Genomic DNA, 20,993 nt, shown 5'->3' on the forward strand with positions numbered 1-20,993 from the left:
ATAAGCAGAGCTATTAGCATGCAAATGTCGGGTGAGATTCAATTCAGTCTGGGCCAGGAACATCCAAAGCTTGGAATGGATCCAATTGAAACGTAACGTGCATACGAGTGAGGCACAACATCAATGTTCTGCGAGCATATGATCCCTTTTGATATCCGCTGCATGTAATGCTGACCTTGTCAAAATGCGACCCCACCATTCCATTTCGAAGCGCAATGTGCATACGAGCACACCAATGTTCTGCGAGTGTTTGAATATTTTTTTTTTGATATCAGCTGCATGCAATTCTGACTTTGTGAAAATGTGACCCTACAATTTCCTTTCGATGTTGGCTTTGAGATATTGATGGATGCTTATGCACGATGGATCACCCTTTCATCAAAACGATGTCTGCGAAATATCGATGTTGGTTGTTTCATGCACTCCTGCCCGTCGTCTGACTTATTTAGGAAAGCTGCTGCCACATTACTTATGATGTTGGCTGCAATGTATGTTGGTGTTCGTGATATATGTCTCATGCACAGCGTCCTGCAGACGGGCACGACGGAGTAATCAGAGGATTATGTGGGTTATCCGTGAGGCACGTATGTTGTTATAGATACCCTTGAGTGAGGCTTGCTGTTGTGTAAACAATAACCCAGCTACGACGAATGCATAATGCAAGGGCTTGCTAGGATGTTTGAATATGACTAATCACAGGATAGTGTAAGTCGAGGGTTAGCTTACTGCAGGTTAGTATGTTCACTCCGGTGTCTGTCCTTTGCGATTAATCAACGGTGGACTCAAGCCTTACATTGGGGCTTTAACGTACTTGAAATAATCATGCTGATTTGTATCAGCTGTTGAACCTTTGTATAAGCCTTTCGCCTGTTCAACTGTTGTCTGAAATCCGGATTTCAAAAAGTTTATATCGTTACCTCAACGATCCACTTCACGTGCGCATCCATCAATTGCACAGTGAATCTTCTCTGGTCTCTACCTTTAGAAAGCCGACTTGGATGCACACGAGTCCTTTACTTTCTTCAACATATGCCAGATAGTACATTCAATATGGCATCAAGCAAGCCTACCATCGTTTTCCTGCACGGAAGCTGGCATAATCCGAATCACTTCAGGCCTGTTAGAGATGTTTTTGAGAGGGACGGCTATCCAACTGAATGTCCGCTTCAGCCGACCTATAATGCCAAAGCGGCACCTCCCGTTGTCGCCATCGAAGATGATGTGAAGGTCGTTCAAGCTCTTCTCACGCACTTATTGAACGATGGCAAGGAAGTAATTGCTGTTTTGCATTCTTTCGGCGGCGTCCTAGGCACCGAGGCCATCAGAGAGTCCTTTGGAAGAAAGTCACGACAAGAGAAAGGACTTGCTGGTGGAGTACTTGGACTTCTGTACATGTGCGCGTTTGTAATTCCGGTGGGCAGTTCGCTCGCATCAGCTTTCGGAGGCAACCTACCTCCATTTATCAAAATCAGAGTAAGACATACCCTTCACAGTCTCTTCCTTCATCTTTATTGGAGTTACAAGCTGATCCGAATTTGTTTTCACCATTTAGGACGACGGATTATGTATGGTAGAGGAGGGAGAAATCTTCTACAATGATCTCTCTGAAAAAGATATACTTCACTGGAAATCCGAAATGGCACCCGTTCCATTGATTACCCAGACCACACCTATAACCTACGCTGCTTATAAGCACTTTCCCGTCACCTATCTGTATTGTGCGAAAGACCAAGGTATGCCCTTGGCACTTCAGAAAATGATGGTGCAGAATTCTGGTGTTACTTTCAAGGAAGAGGAATGCGAGGCTTCCCATTCTCCTTTCCTTAGTATGCCACAGACGGTGCTTGATGTTGTCAAAAGGATGTCTTTGTAGTAGGTTTGAAGGAACTATTGAGTGGTTAAGGCTGCAGTTCTCAAATTTTTGATATCAGGGAAATTGGATCTCAAAATGCGACTTTTCTGGTTGACCGCAGGAACGAAAAATGGCAGTTCACCACTCTCGTGAACTATGCCATCCGATTCTCACTCGCTGGCTTACTTCTCCGATAGCTGATGAATACAACATGTTTTCTTGTTTGCAATTGTACGAAATTATGATCTTCCTCCTCAATTCCTGATATGTGATCCGTGTTTGGTTCTGCTATATATTGTAATGATAACCACAGCGTGCTATATACAGGGCAGTGGACATGAGACAGACGGCACGCTGAGATATCGTATCTGACAAGTTGATAAATTATAGCGAGATAGATGAAGTCCTATTGAGCTTAGAGATTTGAAACATCTACACAATCGAAACAACCGTGTTAACTCTGATCTCCCCACCGTGAGCCTTATCATCATCGTTTGAAGGATTTCCCAAGATCTCCGTAATGCTAACCATTTTGATATACTGTAACTGGTCATTATACGAGTTCGTCGCACGATGAGGTTCTGGCAAATTGTTGCTAGCTGCGGTCCCTTTGGTGGACCTGCTTACTCGGTAAGCTGGAAAGAGACCACGAATCGTTGGAAGGCAGCCACAGACTAAGCCAATACTGGGTTCCACCAAAGTCCAAACTGTGCTCCGGTAGATAGTGTCTGCAGAACTTTCTGATTAGCTTGTACTTCTTGAAATTGCGAAAAGAAATGGTGGAGTGAGTGATACGGGTACGCACATGGAATATCGTTATCGTCCATAAGAGTGATGGTATAGATGCGGTAGATGCTGGTGATGATAACGCTAAGGCCAAAAAAATTGATTAGCTAGCCAGACCCGCTAAGATTCAGTGAAAGCAGGAAGTCGGGGTCCTTACAAACCTCCCAGCAAGAATATACCCATCACTGCCAGCCGCTCTAGCAAGGGTCGTTTGAGATTCCATACCATTTTCATCGGTAGACAAAGAATACAAGTAGCAAGGAAGATATTTACTCCTTGTATGCCTAAGACGAATTTGTCGCACGTTGAAGCATTTTCCCTCGATCGTTGGGTTCCAAGACTTGGATAATGGTCGACATTGAGTAGCAGAGCCAAGGATCGTAGCAAGACCCCACAGCACACACATCGTGATGAGTATGTCGGATGCTCTGCGAAATGGGTTGAAAATGAATATTCGACGGTAGAAGACGATCAAGGATATCTTAACGACAGGACTTGTGATCGCGTAGGTGAACTCGTTAGCTAAGAATATCTTGTTCTTCTTAGCCTGGTGGATGAAGAGAAGATTAGATCAGAATACCTTGAAGAAAGCTTCAATTTGAGGAAAGCTTAACTCTTTGTCGTGACTTTGACAACGTCAAAGCTTTAGCTGAGACATGGAAGAATAGCACTGACACGGGAATTGCTTGAACGCTTTCTAAAAGGTTGACATGCTGGCATAAATCGAGACAAGTTTACAATTCGTATACCATATACTACCAAAGATGGCTAGACTTTTCTCTGAAGAACATTGCCATCAATTCATGCCTCTCATATGTTTCACGGCTGTCGGAAGATAGATATATTGGACATATCAACCATCCTCGTTCTTGCCCACATATCCACTTTCTGCCAGTCCACACACTCTCGATCACTCCATACACGAGAGACTGGTTGACCATCGCGCCAGAAGAATGGAGTTAAGTATGTATCCCCTCGGCACATGGCTGCTTCTCGCCAGTACTCAAGGCAGTGGTCTGAATATTCTTGGTCAGACAATGTGCTGTAAAGGTTCGCTATGGTCGATGGAATCGACTAACCATAATGCAGACCTTCCCTATAACGTTCGAGCGAGGTCATATTTGGATAATAATGGCTAAGATACCTATGCCGTCGTAGTCGTTTCTGAAGTTAGGAATGATCAGCAGATATCTCGTAGACGTTAGGTTAAACACCTTTCATGAAAATGTATGGGCCTACAATACAGTGAAGTTCGTGGTAGAGTGAAGTCTCTGCGAGATAGCCGGATTTATCTGCGAATTCGATAGAATCCTCGCCAATCAAATCCAACTGCTGTTTCGAAATCTTGATTGCGATGGCTAGTAAATATAGCCTTAGGGAACGGTCATCGGAACTTAGGGAGTTATCAGGAACATACGCTCTATCAAATGAGCCCAAGCTTCATCGTGTGCTGGTCTAGGGGGCCCAGAAAACACGTTTGCATCAATTTCGGTAACAAGTCTTCTCTTCTCGTAATGGATAGCATCATCCGCCTTCGCTGGAGCTATCGAACAAGTCAGTCTCAGATTCCGAGGAGTAAAGACGCGATGACCCTACAGTAAGCGAGAACTGGTCGGACACAGTCACCCATCTGTGGAGTTGTCTTGAACCACAAGGCAAGCGCTCCCAAATTAGCGCTTATCAAAAGTATGTAAACACATATCTGAAATGACGAAGTTCCGCTAAACCTTCGAGGTAAAGCTTCGCGATCTTCGGCTCTACCTGTGTAGCATCGTGGACACAGTATCTCATGCCTGCAATCTGAATCTGCAACCAAAACCTCGAAATCTCTTGTAGCGAGCTTGGAATACTCCTCGAAGGTCATGTTGTGAGATTTTTGACCGTGAATGTGAACAAGACCAAGAGCATTTACTCAGAAGCGGAACTTCTTAAAAAACAACTGCGAAGAAACACACTGACAGACGAACCCTACTGGGGTGAACGGAAAGAATCTCGAGTGGTTGTAGCAAGAGTAGGTACCTGTACTGTTCCCCCCACCCCCATGAGGACGGACTCAACCAGGAAATACATTTGCAGGCACTGTTTGAGGCTAAATCTGATTTTTAACTCACCAGGAACCGATGCTACCCAAACCGACGAAAGCCTGAACAAGGCTTGTTGGGTATATCTTCAATACATGCAGGCAGGTGAATGCCGCATCTGTCTGACGCTTTTCCATAACCAAGTGCATCCGCTGTTAGCCTATTTACAAGATGAGCTTGACGTCCCGTGTACCGACATAAAGATTTTCAATGCAGGTGGCATTCACAACGCATAGTCAGCCATGGACTTGAGTCCTCGCTTTCGGAAACTTACCTCCACATTATAACATACCCGAAACGTACTGATCATCTGCCTGTGTCGACTTTGCGCAAGAAGGCATATCCGATCGGTGTCTTGGAAATGCACTACTTAAGCCACGTATCCCCAGCTCCAGCTTTACTAGTTTCCCGTGGATTATAAGTTTGCAGAACATCTTGGTCCTTTATATTCTGTACTCAGGCGAATAAATCAGTCACGATGCAGCTCTACCGAACCCTCTTGGCTTTCATTTCACTCCTGAGCATAAGCGTGGCACTTCCAATGGCTTCAATAGGTAGGTTTGAGCTCAATGTCGGACACTACTTGTATTTGTCTATTATGGTACCTAGGTATTAATGCTAAGCCTAGATACCGATGACCTCGTCGACAATGCCTGGAGCGTCCTTAGCACAGCACGTCTCGAGAGCGCGATTGCTGAGAACAATCTCCCAAGTGAAGATCTCATCAGAGTTTAGGCATTGGCATTGGATCAAGGACCATGTTCGGACTTTTTGATGCTCACCAGATGGATGAGTTGGAATTATTTGGTCGCAAACACAGTCATCACCTTTGTCTCCTGACTACTTCACTTCAGCTCGAGGCTGTGGAGCAGCTTCAACAAGTTTATATAGTTGGATTTTGATGTGGGACTGGCTGTTTGCAAGTTTAGATGCTTGTTTGCTTTCCTGTTGATGTGGGCAGGGGTCATGTCAATCAACGTGTGAAAAAAGACATATGAATATCGGACATTCGTTGCTGTACTCCTCATGAAAAATTCTCAGCCCAAACTCTGCCTCTTATTATGAATAGCTTTTCCTTACTGTAAAACAATTGCAACTCGCTAGAAGTTGATTATATTTTCTTCCTGCGCAAGGTGGAGACAGCGTGAGCCAGCACAGTCGGCGGGGGCTGTTGAGAACGAGGAGATAAAGGCGCCCTGATCTTGCCGCCTACTTGAGCATATAAAGCTCAAGCATGGTGTTTAATGGTTTCGAGATAAGGAGGCGGCCACGCTCGTTTTCACTGCACCTCAAGCGAATAGTAGTGGTAATTTACCTCAAGTTTTCGGGCTTTCAAGTCTTATGAAAAGGGTTCTTGAATAACAGTGGTCTGCTACGCCCCTTCTAATTATTTAATCTTCTCCATCTCGGTTTCCAATGGAAGGTTGAATGAAATGTCATCAGAGCACATGACTCGCATCGCGTGCACATTTGACCACTGCCGGGTAGGTGCTCATCCATATAATGGTCCCTAAGTAATGCCCATTATTTGGTTGTTATTCGAGATTTTAATTTGTAGTGGAGCGGAATAATGACCTGTTATACTACCTAGGTAACAAGTAAGTTAATTTACAGTCACGTGATGCACTCCTCGCTCAATAACCTCGGAAGATTCCACGCATGCTTCGCGTCTAAGTTGCGTGGCGCAGGCTTTTCAGTCTCGGTCGAGGGAGGGAAAGTCACCCGAGAATCTATCAGGTCCTAGAGTGTAACTAAGTTGTTCCGTCAAATCATATTTCCTGGCGAATGTGGGGTAGAGTTCGGCAGGCTTTAGGGCGGAAGGCTACCGCGTATCCCCGCACTATTTCAAGTAGCACACAGCTAGCCCAACTTCCGTTCCTCCTGAGCACTTCATGAACGAGCCCCTCATGACGCTCTTGGCCCGAGTCAAGAGCTATACAAATGGCCGGAGCACCCGTGAGGGCGCTGCTTCCTTTCTTGGACAGTCAACCAACCTGCTCTTCCTCTTGAGATTTGCTGAATTATAAAGTCTATCAATTATACACAATTGGAAATTCAAACAAGCATCAGACCATCAGACCATAATGGCGAGTAACGGAAATGGAACCACTGTGGCCAAGCATCAAGGCAAAAGAACCGTGATCGTCACAGGCTCTGCACGAGGAATGCATGTTTGACAAAATCCCAATTATAAGAGATAGCTGACAAGAGAAAAGAGGAAAAGCAATCGCTCTCCGCCTCGCAGAAGATGGTTTCGACGTCTGCATAAACGATATATCGGCAAACAAATCTGGCATTGAATCCGTATGTGTGCCTTTCCTCACATGATCAATGTCTAATTGTTTTCATCCCAGACTGTCAAAGAGATCCAAGCTCTCGGCCGTCAATCCTATGGACATGTAGCCGATGTGTCCAAGCTTTCCGAAGTCGAAGCTTTGATCGAAGCCTCTGTCAAGAATCTGGGACCTCTCAATGTCATGATTGCAAATGCTGGGATTGCACAAGTCAAGGCTTTGTTGGATCTTACCGAGGATGACGTGAGGAGAATGTTTGAGGTCAATGTCTTTGGGGTCTTCAATTGCTACAGTGCTGCAGCCAAGCAGATGATCAAGCAAGGTAGTGGAGGGAAGATCATCGGTGCCGCTAGGTTTGTGTTTCCTCCTCATCCTGTAATACTGTCACTGATCCCGGAATAGCATCGTGGCGTACAAACCTTTTGTTATGCTATCTCATTACAGTGCTTCGAAGTGGGCTGTTCGTGGTTTCACTCAGGCATTTGCTATGGAGATGGCTGAGCACAAGATCACAGTTAATGGCTACGCACCTGGAATCGTCGGTACAGCGATGTGGGATCTGATTGATGAGGAGTTGGGCAAGAAGACTAGTGTGAAGAAGGGTGATACTATCAAGAAGTATACGGATGATTTAATTGCATTAGGACGAACGAGTGTTCCGGAGGATGTGGGCAAGACGGTTTCTTTCTTGGCCAGCCCGGACAGCGATTATATGACAGGTCAGACATTGATCATCGATGGTGGCATTATCTTTAATTAAGAGATTAGTACTTCGGAATGAGACTACCTGTTGTATTGTAAGCAAGCTTCTTCAAGATCCGGAGACTTGAGAGTAGAAGTCACGTGCATCATCACTCGACTGCAGGTAATTTTCTAGTAAATGTAGACTTGAGAGATGTGGACTTTGTGCGATTTATTCCTGTTTGATATCAGTTGCACCTGTCATAAGTCAAACCTTGCCGAAACACACGGTCTCACCATATATAAGAGCTGTTGCGCAAAGTAGCGTTTTTCCTGTCCAATACTTCAGACAGTACTGGACTAACTCAAGTCGACACAGGTGTCTGAAGCTTGAAAAGAAATTCTGTATGATATAGGATATTGTCCGACTCAAGATGCCTCTGATCCATGAGCGGGCAAGGAAAGAACATGGTAGTAGCTTCTTGAAGTCTGGTACATGTTCACATAATTTCAGCGTTTTCAAGCTAAACAGAATAGACGTTGGCGTTCAACTCGAGCAGAACCTATTCACCAAGCGATGTTACGCTCCTGCTAGTGTGCTATTTGCTATTGTTGTCGAGTCTATATATCCCACTAGTTTTTCATAAACTTTGCTCTTCTCAACCACAGAACTTCAACAACTTCAATGTTTCAACTTCCACCTTGACCAGTACTCTACACTTCGATCATTTCAGATCTTCTAACTATCAACAAAATCTTTGCAACTCTTGCCTACTTCGTCAGAATGTCTACTGTAAACGCTCTCAAGACCATCTCGCGCTTTGCGCTTCGAAAGGCGCAAGTACCTTCGACCTCTCTACATCTCCTTACTAAGGCTGCTTTCTTCCACAGAAAGGTAGGACAGCTCTCTAATCCCTCAGATCATTTTCATTCTGACCATTATCACCACAAGGCCCCCTACAATGCACGTTTTACAGAGGAGACTGTTGCGATTCATCGAATCGAACTAATCGATGACAAGACCGCAACTTTAATCCACCAACCCAACAGAGAGGGAAAACCAGACGAAGTCACCCTCAGGCTGGCCAACCAGTCAGTCAGTCAGTTATCAGTCGAGCTAATTCTCCAACTGATAGACTGATCAAAATGAGGGCATCCAACTGATCGACTGTCAGTCACTTAAGAAAACGTGACTTTTGATCACGTTCCCCTACCAAAAAGTGGCTTCACCAGGTTATTATTAGAGTATATATTATTAAAAGATGTAAACGTATAGATTGCACAGCACAATAAAAGAGTACACACCAAGAGAGTACATGCTGAAAGAATGCATATTGAGAGGATGCGGGTGCACTTGCATGCTTTAAGACGGCTCATAAGTCCTAGAAGAGGGCTAAGAAACCATAAGATCAATACCAAGGACTTGACTAAGCTCTAGCTCAATAAAAGGCATGATTCTTAGTGTTTTGGTAGAGTTTTAGATAGATGGAGTGATGGATTAAAGATCAAAATCATCATAATAGAAATCCTAAGTGTTAAATGTTCGTTTCACCGCCTTTTTTGGCCAATCAGAAAGCTTTTTTTTTGCCTATCTGCCCCTGAATCCTCCCTAAAAGGCTTCAAAAATGACTCCAAAATCGAAAAAATCGAATCTCTGAACTGATCAGTTACTGCCAGTTGGACTATTGGATCACTGATAGACTGAGACGATTCAAAATGTCTAAACTGATTCACTTTAACTGCTCACTTGTCAGTCAGTTGACCAGTCGACTGACTGGTTGGCCAGCCTGGTCACCCTGAAGATCGCAATCCTTCTTCACGAACTTGGGGACACTCTCGTCAAGAAGCACGCTCTCTGCCCTCACAGAACAGATGGAAAGTGCTGCGAGGCAGTCTTGGAAACCGCCTTCAAGATCCGCACAGCAGCAGAGGAGCTGATCACTGGCCACGATACAACTGCCGAGGAGAGTGGTTCGAGCTCTGACGAGGATTAGAATCTCTCAGAGAAGGTCGAGGAGGATGAGCACGAGGAGGACTTGAGTGAAGAGAAGGCAGAGAATGACACTTACAGATCGGAGCATGGATATTCTTGAGAGAGAAGAACAGTGGCGCAGAAATTGAAGGCAGATGAGGATAACATAATAACTTCATCGATCTTAATTACATGCCCTTCCAACTCTATAGTACCTTTATGTGATACTGCCTCATGATTAGTGAAAGTCTTGATTTCGTTCCTATAACTATTGCATCACTCCATATAAGCTAACAAGATGATTCATATACATTTCCCGATTCCTTGCATAGGTTCAAATCTTCCCATTTCAATAATAATCCTTGATCTTTTTATAGACTTTTTTTATTTGGAGCAGCAAAACGCGTTCACCTAGTACAATAGACCGCTAATACTAATTTAAACCTTCAAAATTGTCCACTAATTGTCAAAATAGGCTGAAGAGTCGGCAGAAGACGCTAGATGATTCGGAGCTAGCTATATAAACCCTAACTTTTCAGAAATATTCCTCAACTCCTTCATAGAACAACAACAATTAAGAATATTTCTGCCACCTCAAACCATTCCTGAACTCAAGGATCTTTCAATTGTAAGTACTTGAGCTTTGGTATCAACATGATATTCTAATATATGTGCAACAGCGAACAAGTCAATCCCACTTCGTCTCGCCTCCTCTCGGCCAACCAGAAGCCTCCGATTTCCAATCCAATAATTCTTTACAACTTCCACTTCGAGCCTCTAAAGACTTACGATGTCTATCTTCAAGGCTATTGTAATGTCTTGTAGCAAGCCATTGTCCCGAGTGACACCCTTTGGTTACCTCGCAGCTCCTATTAGGAAGAGAGCATCACCTGTTGCGCAAAATGGGAACGTCAAAGGCGCAAGTGTAATGACTATCCCTGCATCAATGACGAACTAAATAATTGACACTATGCAGGCTACGCTTCTCCGAGATGTTGGCCCGATGAGCCATTCGACTTCCGCCACGCCATCTCACAGTGGTTCTATCAATGCTCCCCACCACGCTTCGAAGGTCGCATTCTCACTGTTCTCTCTCGCCGATGAGATCTTGAAGAATAAGGACATGTGGGCTCTCACCTAGGGCCCAAGCATGTTCTCCGAGACGGATAGGGCTGCCATGTTGCACGGCCTTGCCCAAGGTCTCGATGACTACCGTCTTCAAGAGGAGAATTGCTGTGACTTGCTTATCTTTGTTGAGTCAGACGAGCAAATTATTGCGAAGATCAGAGCAATGTCTGATGAACCAGAGCGTGACCACGGGGATGGGTGTGGCTGCGAATTCTGCGAGTCGCTCGGCGGCGGGAGCCTTGGAAAGCCGACCAGATTCTGAAGACATAGAATCGTTTTGGGGGAAGGGGGATGCACTCTTGAAAATGGAAGGGGAATAGAATTCTGGATACGAAGAGGAGCTGTTGATCTGGTGGGATGGCTTTCGCAAAATGGCATATCTCTTTGGATTGGGATTTTATCATGAAATAATTTTGGCGTTTGGGGTATACAAATCAATGCCACTTCTATACGTACTGTCTATTGACAGTGAACATAAAACTCATCGTTCCACTGCTCTGTGACTTGTGATGTTATGTGCCGCAAGCTAACCAGAAATTCAACCCTGCTCCACTTTTCACCCCTTTCTGTAAGCGAGTGATAGTCACGTGAATTGCTACCACTGTCTCATGGATCCTGCTTGGAAGATGCGTATTAGGCTGCCTGAGCCAGTATGGAAATTGTTATCAGCTTAGTTTACACTAGTGCACCTTCAGATATGTTGATCAATATCAAATAATTTGGGTATTTACCTCGGTATTCACTGCTTGTATTTGAAATGCGAGTTGCGGTCGAGTTCGAAGGCCAAGATGAAGCAAGTTTTGCAGTCAAAATCCTAGGTATTCAAAGTTCTGGGATATCAAATTCTATGAGCCAATTGGATTCAACATTGCTGCTCATTCTCAACCTTTCCACTTCACTTTCAACATCGTTTCCCAATACATAAATAGCCAATGTGTCGCAAAAATTAACAAAGACTTCAGCCCTTCAGGACGTGCAAGATGCAAAAGACTGCAAGTTTAAGAGTGTTTCAAAACTACATCCAGGTAGTGTTGGCATAACGTGGGAGATGATCTTGGACAGTGTAAAATGAAGGCGAAGTCATTGTTCCTTGTAAAACTGACATTCTCCAGGGCTCGTACAATCCGCCCGCTCTTGAGCTAACCCTACGAACCTGGCTCAATAACGCTCTAGTGCCAAAAGCACCCTCAATTTGGTTGTGGAACTCTGCAATCTCTGGATATAACAAAATGCCGATAAATGTAAGAGTGTTGGTCATGGAATTCACATTCACTGGCGATGCTGTATTTACCAGTCTTGAGAGGGAGACGTGAGAGATGGAAGTCCAATTTTGATTCTCCCCTGCTGCACCTGCCTTCAGAACAAAAGTCAATGGACAGTCCGTAATTTGAAATCTTTGTGCATTTTACACAAAAGTACACTTGAAGACGGTGATGTCTATTAGCAACATGATGGAAAGGCGACGGATTTCAAGATTAAATAGCTTGCTTACAAAGTCCGTCCTTATCAAGATTTGTTGAAAACTTCAATCTTGGCTTTTAATGTGATATTTTCTGAGAAATTCGATTTAAAACCCATCTTTAGTGAGAAACTGTACGGTATATTTTGCCATTGCGTATATAAACGAATCTCCGTCAACAGACTACGATGTCCAACCTTTGATGCTCAAGAAACTAGCATTCAGATTGTGGTGTAGTGTTCTGCGACCGTCTGGACAATTTCCCTTCAAGGAAAATTTGATTTAGTCTGTAGATCATTTTTGAAGCATAAGACATAGCTTTCGGCAAAAACACAGACAATCTCATACCTCAACGATTCCAAGTCCCCCTCAGCTGCTCCAAAGACATCATCCCGGCTCAGTAGCCCTCCTTCTGCTCAGTTTCAAATCAAGCACCAGAAATCCCACCATTCAAATCCCCGGATTTTAGACCGACATTCTCCATTTTACTTTCGACTATTTCCATGTCGTCAAATTCTATCAATAATTATCCACCTGAGCTCTCCTTCAAGCATTATACATCCCCTCACCTCACGTCTCGGGAAGGCTGACTAAGATTCTCTACTCTACCTTCAATGATATCCACAAGATCGGGTGTTGCCCAGTGATCACCCAATCAAGCATCGAAAATCCAAATGCTTACATCCCGAAAACTTGAGCCGACATTCTCTCAAAACAAAAATTTCAGTCTCAGATCACGAAATGGCAGACATTGAGGGAAGCATCAAAGACTCAGGTCACATTGTAAGTGAGATATTATTTCGTTTAACACCTGGAGCAGAGTGGCTCCTACCTCATGCATTCTTGGCAGTCGCGATAAATCTGAGCTAACAAATATCTGGAAGATGAATGAACCTTCTATGAAGTTCAGCGCTAGCGCCATATTCACCGAATCTGGCAAGAACGATGCAGTCCCAACTACAAGCCACCCCTCGGTAGCATCGATGTACCAGACTGCCGCATACAGGACACTGGCCGAGATCCGAGTCAAGAAGAAAAAAGGGGTTCTCAAGAATCGCACTCGCACGAATCGTTTCGGTGCATATACTGAGCAGAGTCAGGAAGATGAGTTGGAACGATTGGGCATCAAAGTCTTGCATGTACCAATCACGTGGGATGAGCAACTACTGAGAGAATCAGGCAAGATTCCGAACTATTGCTACAGGGAAAGCATGCTCCGATGGTCGTGGACAATCTCGGAGTAAGGGAAGGGAACTAGTGTTGAGCTGGCGTGTATATGTATACAATCTAGGGGAGGACACATGAGTCGCGATGATTTACAATCTTTCATCGATACTGGACCCATCAAATGCATGACTCCATCAACGTTCTTCGCGTGTTCTGGAAGCAAGTGACTTACGTAGGTCGTTTTGAAATCGACTGAGTTGATATTTGAGTTCAACCACGATGCGGGAGGCACGGGAACTAACCCACCAGAGTAAGTCGGCCACACAGCAACACTTTCATTCTGATATCGACTGACACAGTGCGATTTCAAAATGGACTGTGGTTTTGGCTATAAAACAGCTCGATGCAGTGTCTCTCTCAACCATCAATTTCCTGCTCCTGAGATCTCAAAACTTCAACAACACGATCAACAATACCCAATTCAGTACAGCCCCTACAAACTCAGATATCAACGACTTCTTTACTTAAAGAAAAGGAGTAGTCGCCTGGGACTCTTCCAAAAACCAACATGGCCTCCGGAGCTATGTCTACTGCTTCTACCAAGTTCAACTGGGCCGACGATGCCATCGAGGAAGCCGAACTTGCAGCAAGAGCATCTTGCCCTATGACTCCACCTAGTAGCTGCGAGCCATCCCCAGCATTGAGACCAGCAGCCAAGGTCGTCGCGCCAGCAACAGTGGTTTCTGTCGAAACTGCCAGCAACGAGAATCAACAAATCGAGACACTTGTCACTGAGCAAGGCGAAGTGCCTGCTACGAAGGTTAGTATCTCCGAATCCAGCTGTCGGTCTTGGCTAAATTTGTTCTAGAAGAAGATCGACCCCAGATATGATGTCAGGGTTATTGATAATATTTGTGTTCCCAGCTCCGCCGAGGTCGATGTAAGTGCTATTTGGACCCTTCCTAAGTTCGCTCAAGCTAACAACAAAAAGGAAAAGCAAGCATTTGCCAAAGTCGTTGCGTGCTTGGTGTCCTCAATCACTCCAAGTCCGCCTGTCGTCTCCTCGGACATGGTCTCCATTCGCAGACCGGCGGCCCAAGATCCTGTTGCTCCGAGTGGCTTGAACCCTACCGCTCCAGCGTTCCAATATCCGCAACCCGCAATCCGAGCTCAACCTCAAAAACCATTTCAGCCTAACAGTCCGGAAGAGCTCGCTTATTGGCTCACATTGCACCCGAGATATGGCATGCCCCATCAGCCTCATATAGAGACTAAGCCACCCATGTTTGTAAAGATTTAGAGACGCTTTTGCTCCGTCCAAACGGCTCAGTCTGCTAAGGCAAGTTCAAATGGGGAAAAGTTCGAAGTAGACTGCTAGTAAAACGTGGGAAATGGGAGGTGCTGTTAGATATTGAGACTCACGAGCTTCTGAGTTCGTCTGTTTGGTATGAACACACCGATGAAAAGACACTGTCACCATAGAAAAATGAAAACCATTCTCGAAGTCTCTGATTGTAGCGGCGACTTTCTGCTCCTTTTCAACCACACTTTCTGATATCACCTTCCAAAAAGTTGCTGGCATGATTTCTCTTGAGAAGGTATGAAGTGTCTTGTTGTACAGTAGTAATATCGAGGACGCACAACTGTCGGTTTGATCGAAGAGTTCGTTCTCAGCAGTTTCTTGAGCCTGATGCTATATAGTGTGCTCGAAACGAAATTACTCAGTGACTTGTACTTCATGTTGTAATAAAAGACTGAGGTGTACATTTAAAATTCAGACCCTGTGAGTGGAAATGATATGGGAAGCCTTGATACTACACAACGGGCCATTTTATATGCTTGGATTGTTACCCACATAGAGATACATGAAGAATATATACCTTATCCCACAGCGAGAAGAGAAACTGTCCTTTTCTCATGTATACAACTAAGATGGAAAAAGAGTGGAAGAAGGCTTAACTAACCGGAGCGAATCTCCACTACAGCTGAATGCTATTTCAAAGCTTGACTTAGCGATGAACAATCACTAATGGGCTATCATCTGACGTTCTTCGAAGCACTACTAACTTGAGACTCGCTTCGAACTCGAGAGACAGATGCTGAAAGATGTCCCCTAGATGGGTAAGATCTCACGTGATCTCATCGAATGTGACCAAAATTTTTTGGATCTTGATAGGACACTTAAGACGGGAACCATGTGCGTGTATTAAAGTCATACCGAAAGACTAATATCTTCTTTGTAGCTCTCGGATAAGTTGAGATCCTGATTGTGTTATACTACTATCAAAAACAAAGTGATAGAATCACAAATACCGTAAACACTTGTCGTCCCTTGTTCTGCATGATAAGAAGAGCACAGATACATATGGCTGAACCTCAGTTAAAATGTTCATTTTTTGTGTTTGTTTGATAGTAAGCTAAACGAAACTGTGATTTGTCTAGCTCTAGCAATTATAACCAACTCACTTGACTCAGAACATCCTGTTAGCCACTTCAATGCTTGTTTGCCTCAATACTCTTGACCTGTCTCAGCCTCAGTACTCCTACCTCAGCACTCTCTACCCCAGCACTCTCCACTTTAGTTTTCCCCCACCTCAGACTCCTCGCCACTAAAGCTCACCCAAGTGCTACAGCGAGTAAGTGAGATGAGGGGATAGCAGCAGCAAGGAAGCAAACAAATAATACACTTGTGTGAAACTCAAATATGACCGAAATATTTCTCCCTCTTCCTTTCCCCCCTTTCTCTTGCCCTCTCCCCCTCACTCTCTTCCTTCTCTCACTCCATTCCACAAGTGAGGTAGGCAGCGGTGAGGTGAATAGTAGTGATTGAAGTGTGTAGTAGTGAGGTGGTCCACAATACATGGGCTATGTAAACATAGTTTTCTTTTTAATTGGTGCTAGAAAAATTCTTCTTTTAATAAATTGTTAGAAAAGAAAGTCATAAGATTTTACTTGTTGTTAGACCAAAAAAAAAAGGAAAACAAAAAAGAGTGATTTGCTAGAAGAAAAAGAGTTATTTGTTTGGCAACTAATTTAACTCACTTTACCCATAGAAACTCTAGTTCACTGCTTACCACAGCACTACTCAACGCTACTACTCAATGCAATGCCATAGTAGTAATTGAGGAAGTAAATAAGTGAGTAGGTGGGCGAGTAAGAGAGAAGGCAAAGTGAGTGAGTGAAAGAGTGGGACTAAGCAAGCAAACAAACATTTCACTAGCGCGGAAAACTCAAATAAGGCTGAAACTTCTCCTTTAATCACCCCCAGCCTCCTCCTCCTCACCCCTCTTCCCTGCTTTTCACTCTTCCTTCTCACTCCTCACTGTCCCTTGTCCTCACCCCTATTCGCCCATTCCTTCCAATAGAATGACTAATATAAAGCAGCAATCAAGAGCGAGCAGCAGTAAATAACAGTAGAAGATGGGTAGTAGTAAAAGATGGGCAAGAATAAAAAGTAGACAGAAATAACATGAACTATAAGCAAGATAATTTATTTGAGTTGCCAGACAAACAACACTTTTCTGGAGTTGACAGACAAATCATCGATTTTTCCCTTTCTAAGTAAGGGTCAGCCGTACATCCATGTAATTGAAAATTAGAAAAAGCCTGAAAGGCACAGCATATGAGGGTACATTGTTGTTCTTGTACGTCGGCGCCGAATCTGTCACCACGTAATTCTTGCTGCTGCTGTTCACTAGAAGAGGAAGCGACGACGGACCCGAACATTCCCGAACTGGACCGAACATCACAAGGCTTCATATTCACTTATGTTCAGCCGCGTCTGCATTTCAAAAGTGATAATCGCTAAGGCGCCATTCCTTGAGGGCGATAAATGGTGACGTCCGCTTCGCGTCAAAATGTTTTTCTCAACCTCAACAACAAAAAAGCTGCGACCAATTCACAATGTTTACGGCCCGCCAAGTCAATTCACAAGAGCTCAATCACTATGACGGTCCGTCTACAAGTCAAACAATCGATGCGGATGCGGAGAAGACCACCACTACCAACGACCCGGCTGAAGAAGTTCGCAATCGTGAAGACTTTCCCGAAGAGATCGAACACCCGACCCCAACCCGACCTCAAGTCAAGCTACCGGGATATTGGGAGTCTATCGATGTTACAACCATCGAAGGACGAGGAGAAGGAGGCCTAGAGGACGGCGAGATCGATGATGCTGCTCAATTAGACGGAACGGACCTTGGGGACGTTGAGTTGGAAGACCTGTTGGAGTTGGAAGAGGACGGCGCCGACGTTGAAGACCTTTACGAGGGACTCGATCAAGCCATCCCAGAAAGCTTTGCTTCTTCTTCCTCGAACGAAACTGCTGAGCCACCACCCAAGCGTCCGTCCTTGAATCGTGCGTTCCACCTTAATTCGACGGCATACCCTGTCCCCGCTTTCCCACCAGGGCTCCCATTGTCAGATCCTTACGTTAAGCGCGTCGATACGTGGATCACTGCCGGAGAATGTGCTCTGTACCAACATCCTCTGCTACACAAGTACAGGGTGAAGAATCTATCGAGGCTCAGAACTTGCTGGATACCAAGGGAAAACGATGGCAGTGAAGGAGAAATGGATGCGCGCGACGAGGAAGGACGTATCATTCTATAGGCTGGCCTGAGCACCACGATGGGTGCATTGGATGCCAACAAAGACGGATACGCTGATAGGGATTGCCATCCTGACGATGTTTGCCAGAAAGAATATTTCAGAGCGGACGTTTGCGTGGTGGATCTGGACGAAAATGGGCTGGCCGATGGGGTCTGACAGGCTTTGAGCGCCATCTCTTCATTTTTGCCAGCAAATCGTCGTAACTTTACCTGAAAAAATGCGATGATTTCTGAAACATCTTTCACTCACCATTTTGGTGAGCTGTGCCTTTCGTGAGTCTTTGTTCGGTACCGATCGCGCCACTGTGAATTAGACTGTGAACCAGACTGTGACTAGACTGTTATCATCCGGACTAGTCCTGTCTCCACACCTGTGAATAACTCCAAGTCTGTCCCTAGAAGTGAAGATTATTCCTTGCTTCTGCCTCCAAGAGTCACTGGATCCATTCAGCGTACAGAGACTTCTGAATAACACCTGACCGCACTTGTTCATAAAGACTCCCGCTTATGGAGGCCGCCTCTTGAACGTTAGGTACAATTAGCACAGCTACGCTAAAGATCTCGTCAAATTCACACACCTTCGAACAGAACAAACAATGCAAACAAAACAATTGAAGCTCGATTGGGCCGATGATGTCATTGAAGCCGTTGCATCAGGAGAGCTTCTTGACATCAAAACAACGAATATTGTAGAGAGGGTGAGTTTTACATCTTCCCAAGAAACGAAAATTGTCGAAACCAAGCGCTAATATTATAATTGTCAGGAACCAATCAAGAAGGCTACCCGAAGATGCCAACTGAACACCATTTTGCAGAAACAGGTCACTATTGATCCCAAGTTGGGCTCACGTTGGACTTCGCGAGGAGGCTTTGAACAGGTTGGACGTCCGGAATATGATTCAGAGCTTGAAAATGGGTTGAAAGAGTAAGTTCACCGGCGTCTAGAGCAGTCTATAGCTGATAATAAATATAGGACCGAGAGTGAACAATCTTGGTTAGAGAGTGTGATGCCTCAGGACAATAGAACGCCCGGAGACAAGGTCCAACAGGAGGCCAATGATGATGCACTTCGTCTCGGGCTGCAGAATATCGAGAGGCTACGCGAGTCTCTGGAGGTCAGGTCGCCTGCTGTCGTACAAGAAAGCCGTCTCAGGTCCCATTTTCCACAACGTGTCTTTGGACATGTCGAAAAAGGAAGCAGCTCAAAGTTAAAGGGTCGAAGAGCGGTTGAATATAATGATCTGTGGGTCGAAACAGCTTCGAACAAATCAAAGCGCAGCTTATGGGATCTGGGCATCACAATTGATGAAATACTCATCACTGTTGGGGAGATCAATCTCTTGGATGACAAGCGACTTGGAAAGCATAGATGTCGGCCGAGTCTTTTGAGAATATCTTGGACTTGGTCTCTTTGAGTTATAAGTCCAATGGGAAAAGATCATACACAAGAAGATCGACGTGCATTGTCATTGGCCTTTTGCCAGTGCAAATATTGATCGCTCATTGTCATCATCTCGTGGTCGATTTCCTAGATTCCAACAGGTGTCCGGTTACACAGCACTCGTTCCAAGCTTTGGAGTCGGGATTGGAGGTTGTTGGTTTTATCGAAGAGTGAGCATGTTTCTCATGAGATCTGCGGACAGACATTCGTGAAAGCGTAGATGTCAGTAATTAGGTACGGTCAAGGAATAGACCGCCACTAGGCGGAATTCAACCCGATTGGCTCCAGCTTTGGCCCCACATTCGCTTCGGAATAGGGGCTACGGAATTCCCGCTTGGGCGGGGCGGGAAGTCAGAAGTGATTATGATACCCGCTGCCAACATGCCATTATGTGCGGGAAACGTGGGTACTGTACGTACCTCTTGTTCTCTTCGAAGTCCTCCCAGAAATCGCGTTCAGACTTTTCGCCGCGGCAGCACGCAATTCTAGGCCACGTGCCGAGATATCTGTTTAATGACCTCTACCTACGTATTCGAATCCGATCCGATGGCAGGATACAAAGTCAATGAATGTACGGCTGCATTTCCACAAGTCTTCAATAAAGCTCCAGAGCGTTAGCCCTGTTCGCGCAAGAGTCAAGATGACTCGGAAAGTTGGTTGCACATAGAACCACACGTACTCTACATCAAGGCGGTGCACAATGGGAAGAGTGGCACAGTTCATGGCATGTATGCGCGTATCTGGACTGGGTCAAAGTGGAGAAGTAGCTTACAGAAACTAAGGAGATAGGGATGAAGAAGCAGCTATTGACCATGGCAGCTTAAAGAAATGTACACTTCCGCTCTCCCGATTGAACATAGAAAAGTTCAGAAGCTGGCGGAAGGACTTAAGACAGATGCTTTGGATTGATGATCGGACAGAGAATCATGGAGGGGAATGTGAGAGTTGGAGACGGACTTGAGGGTACGGATGCGTTCAGTGTTCAAGCTGTGCACCCAAATTGCGAACGAAAACCCTCGAGCAGTCGGAGCAAGGAACGATCTAGTGCGAAGATGGAAGAGGAGTATTATGCGCTGTCAGCGGATTTGGTGTCATCTCTGTAAGCGATGACACATTCGATTACGATTTGTGGCATGGTTACTCATGGATCGGGATCCAAGATGGCACGTACATCTGCAATGAGAAGGGTATTGCCCGTAGCATATGAATTACTGCGAAATACGATTCCTACTTAATTGTGAACTTCAATGCCGTTATGTCCCTTCCCGTGCCAGTGTAAGCTACGCTGACTATATGTGTCCTCCACGGCAGACCAATATCGAACATATGGACGCCTTAATTGACCCAGTCTCTGGACAGTGTACCAAAGGCTCGTAGAGCTTCAACACTTAACGACAACATCATCCATCCGTTTGAGTTTGAGCTCCACCTCTACCGCAGTAGCTTATATCGCTCTCTGTGTCCAGTCTCTTGCCATTGTTGCCTCGGAAAAAGTTCTCCAATTTTCAATACCGGGGGAGCT

The 20,993-nt window shown here is 44.9% G+C and overlaps 7 protein-coding genes across 7 annotated transcripts; 6 read left to right on the top strand and 1 right to left on the bottom strand.

Moving 5' to 3' along the window:
* Positions 1–1,050: 1,050 nt before the first annotated feature.
* On the top strand, positions 1,051–1,873 carry LY89DRAFT_741768 (alpha/beta-hydrolase; the record flags this gene model as incomplete). Its single annotated transcript, XM_018220751.1, has 2 exons — positions 1,051–1,473; positions 1,553–1,873. 2 exons carry the CDS (start codon positions 1,051–1,053, stop codon positions 1,871–1,873), a joined length of 744 nt encoding a protein of 247 aa, XP_018062755.1.
* A 411-nt stretch (positions 1,874–2,284) lies between these two features.
* LY89DRAFT_676821 (uncharacterized protein) lies at positions 2,285–4,502 on the bottom strand (the record flags this gene model as incomplete). Its single annotated transcript, XM_018213626.1, has 9 exons — positions 2,285–2,559; positions 2,658–2,707; positions 2,800–3,185; positions 3,219–3,264; positions 3,543–3,680; positions 3,718–3,734; positions 3,878–3,996; positions 4,056–4,181; positions 4,235–4,502. The coding sequence occupies 9 exons, from the start codon at positions 4,500–4,502 to the stop codon at positions 2,285–2,287; spliced, it is 1,425 nt and encodes a 474-aa protein (XP_018062756.1).
* A 2,114-nt stretch (positions 4,503–6,616) lies between these two features.
* Positions 6,617–7,820, top strand: LY89DRAFT_690889 (acetoin dehydrogenase-like protein). Its single transcript, XM_018216190.1, has 4 exons — positions 6,617–6,886; positions 6,936–7,023; positions 7,074–7,366; positions 7,416–7,820. The coding sequence occupies exons 1-4, from the start codon at positions 6,804–6,806 to the stop codon at positions 7,771–7,773; spliced, it is 822 nt and encodes a 273-aa protein (XP_018062757.1). The 5' UTR covers positions 6,617–6,803; the 3' UTR covers positions 7,774–7,820.
* Positions 7,821–8,478: 658 nt separating this feature from the next.
* On the top strand, positions 8,479–9,688 carry LY89DRAFT_741771 (uncharacterized protein; the record flags this gene model as incomplete). The annotated part of the gene is made up of 3 exons (XM_018220752.1): positions 8,479–8,589; positions 8,647–8,794; positions 9,453–9,688. The coding sequence occupies 3 exons, from the start codon at positions 8,479–8,481 to the stop codon at positions 9,686–9,688; spliced, it is 495 nt and encodes a 164-aa protein (XP_018062758.1).
* Positions 9,689–13,988: 4,300 nt separating this feature from the next.
* LY89DRAFT_676824 (uncharacterized protein) lies at positions 13,989–14,720 on the top strand (the record flags this gene model as incomplete). Its single annotated transcript, XM_018213627.1, has 3 exons — positions 13,989–14,240; positions 14,289–14,360; positions 14,412–14,720. The coding sequence occupies 3 exons, from the start codon at positions 13,989–13,991 to the stop codon at positions 14,718–14,720; spliced, it is 633 nt and encodes a 210-aa protein (XP_018062759.1).
* A 2,603-nt stretch (positions 14,721–17,323) lies between these two features.
* On the top strand, positions 17,324–18,187 carry LY89DRAFT_676825 (uncharacterized protein; the record flags this gene model as incomplete). Its single annotated transcript, XM_018213628.1, has 2 exons — positions 17,324–17,926; positions 18,032–18,187. The coding sequence occupies 2 exons, from the start codon at positions 17,324–17,326 to the stop codon at positions 18,185–18,187; spliced, it is 759 nt and encodes a 252-aa protein (XP_018062760.1).
* A 439-nt stretch (positions 18,188–18,626) lies between these two features.
* On the top strand, positions 18,627–19,445 carry LY89DRAFT_741776 (uncharacterized protein; the record flags this gene model as incomplete). Its single annotated transcript, XM_018220753.1, has 3 exons — positions 18,627–18,728; positions 18,795–18,955; positions 19,004–19,445. 3 exons carry the CDS (start codon positions 18,627–18,629, stop codon positions 19,443–19,445), a joined length of 705 nt encoding a protein of 234 aa, XP_018062761.1.
* Between the last annotated feature and the right edge of the window lie 1,548 nt (positions 19,446–20,993).

Source organism: Mollisia scopiformis, assembly GCF_001500285.1.
Source record: "Mollisia scopiformis unplaced genomic scaffold LY89scaffold_32, whole genome shotgun sequence".
Classification (NCBI taxonomy): Eukaryota; Fungi; Ascomycota; class Leotiomycetes; order Helotiales; family Mollisiaceae; genus Mollisia; species Mollisia scopiformis.

Bases quoted from the DNA above. Each gene is read 5' to 3' on its own strand.
- LY89DRAFT_690889 (XM_018216190.1), top strand. From the start codon at position 6,804: ATGGCGAGTAACGGAAATGGAACCACTGTGGCCAAGCATCAAGGCAAA. The intron at 7,024-7,073 runs GTATGTGTGCCT...TTTTCATCCCAG, and splicing joins ACAAATCTGGCATTGAATCC to ACTGTCAAAGAGATCCAAGC. The intron at 7,367-7,415 runs GTTTGTGTTTCC...ATCCCGGAATAG, and splicing joins AAGATCATCGGTGCCGCTAG to CATCGTGGCGTACAAACCTT.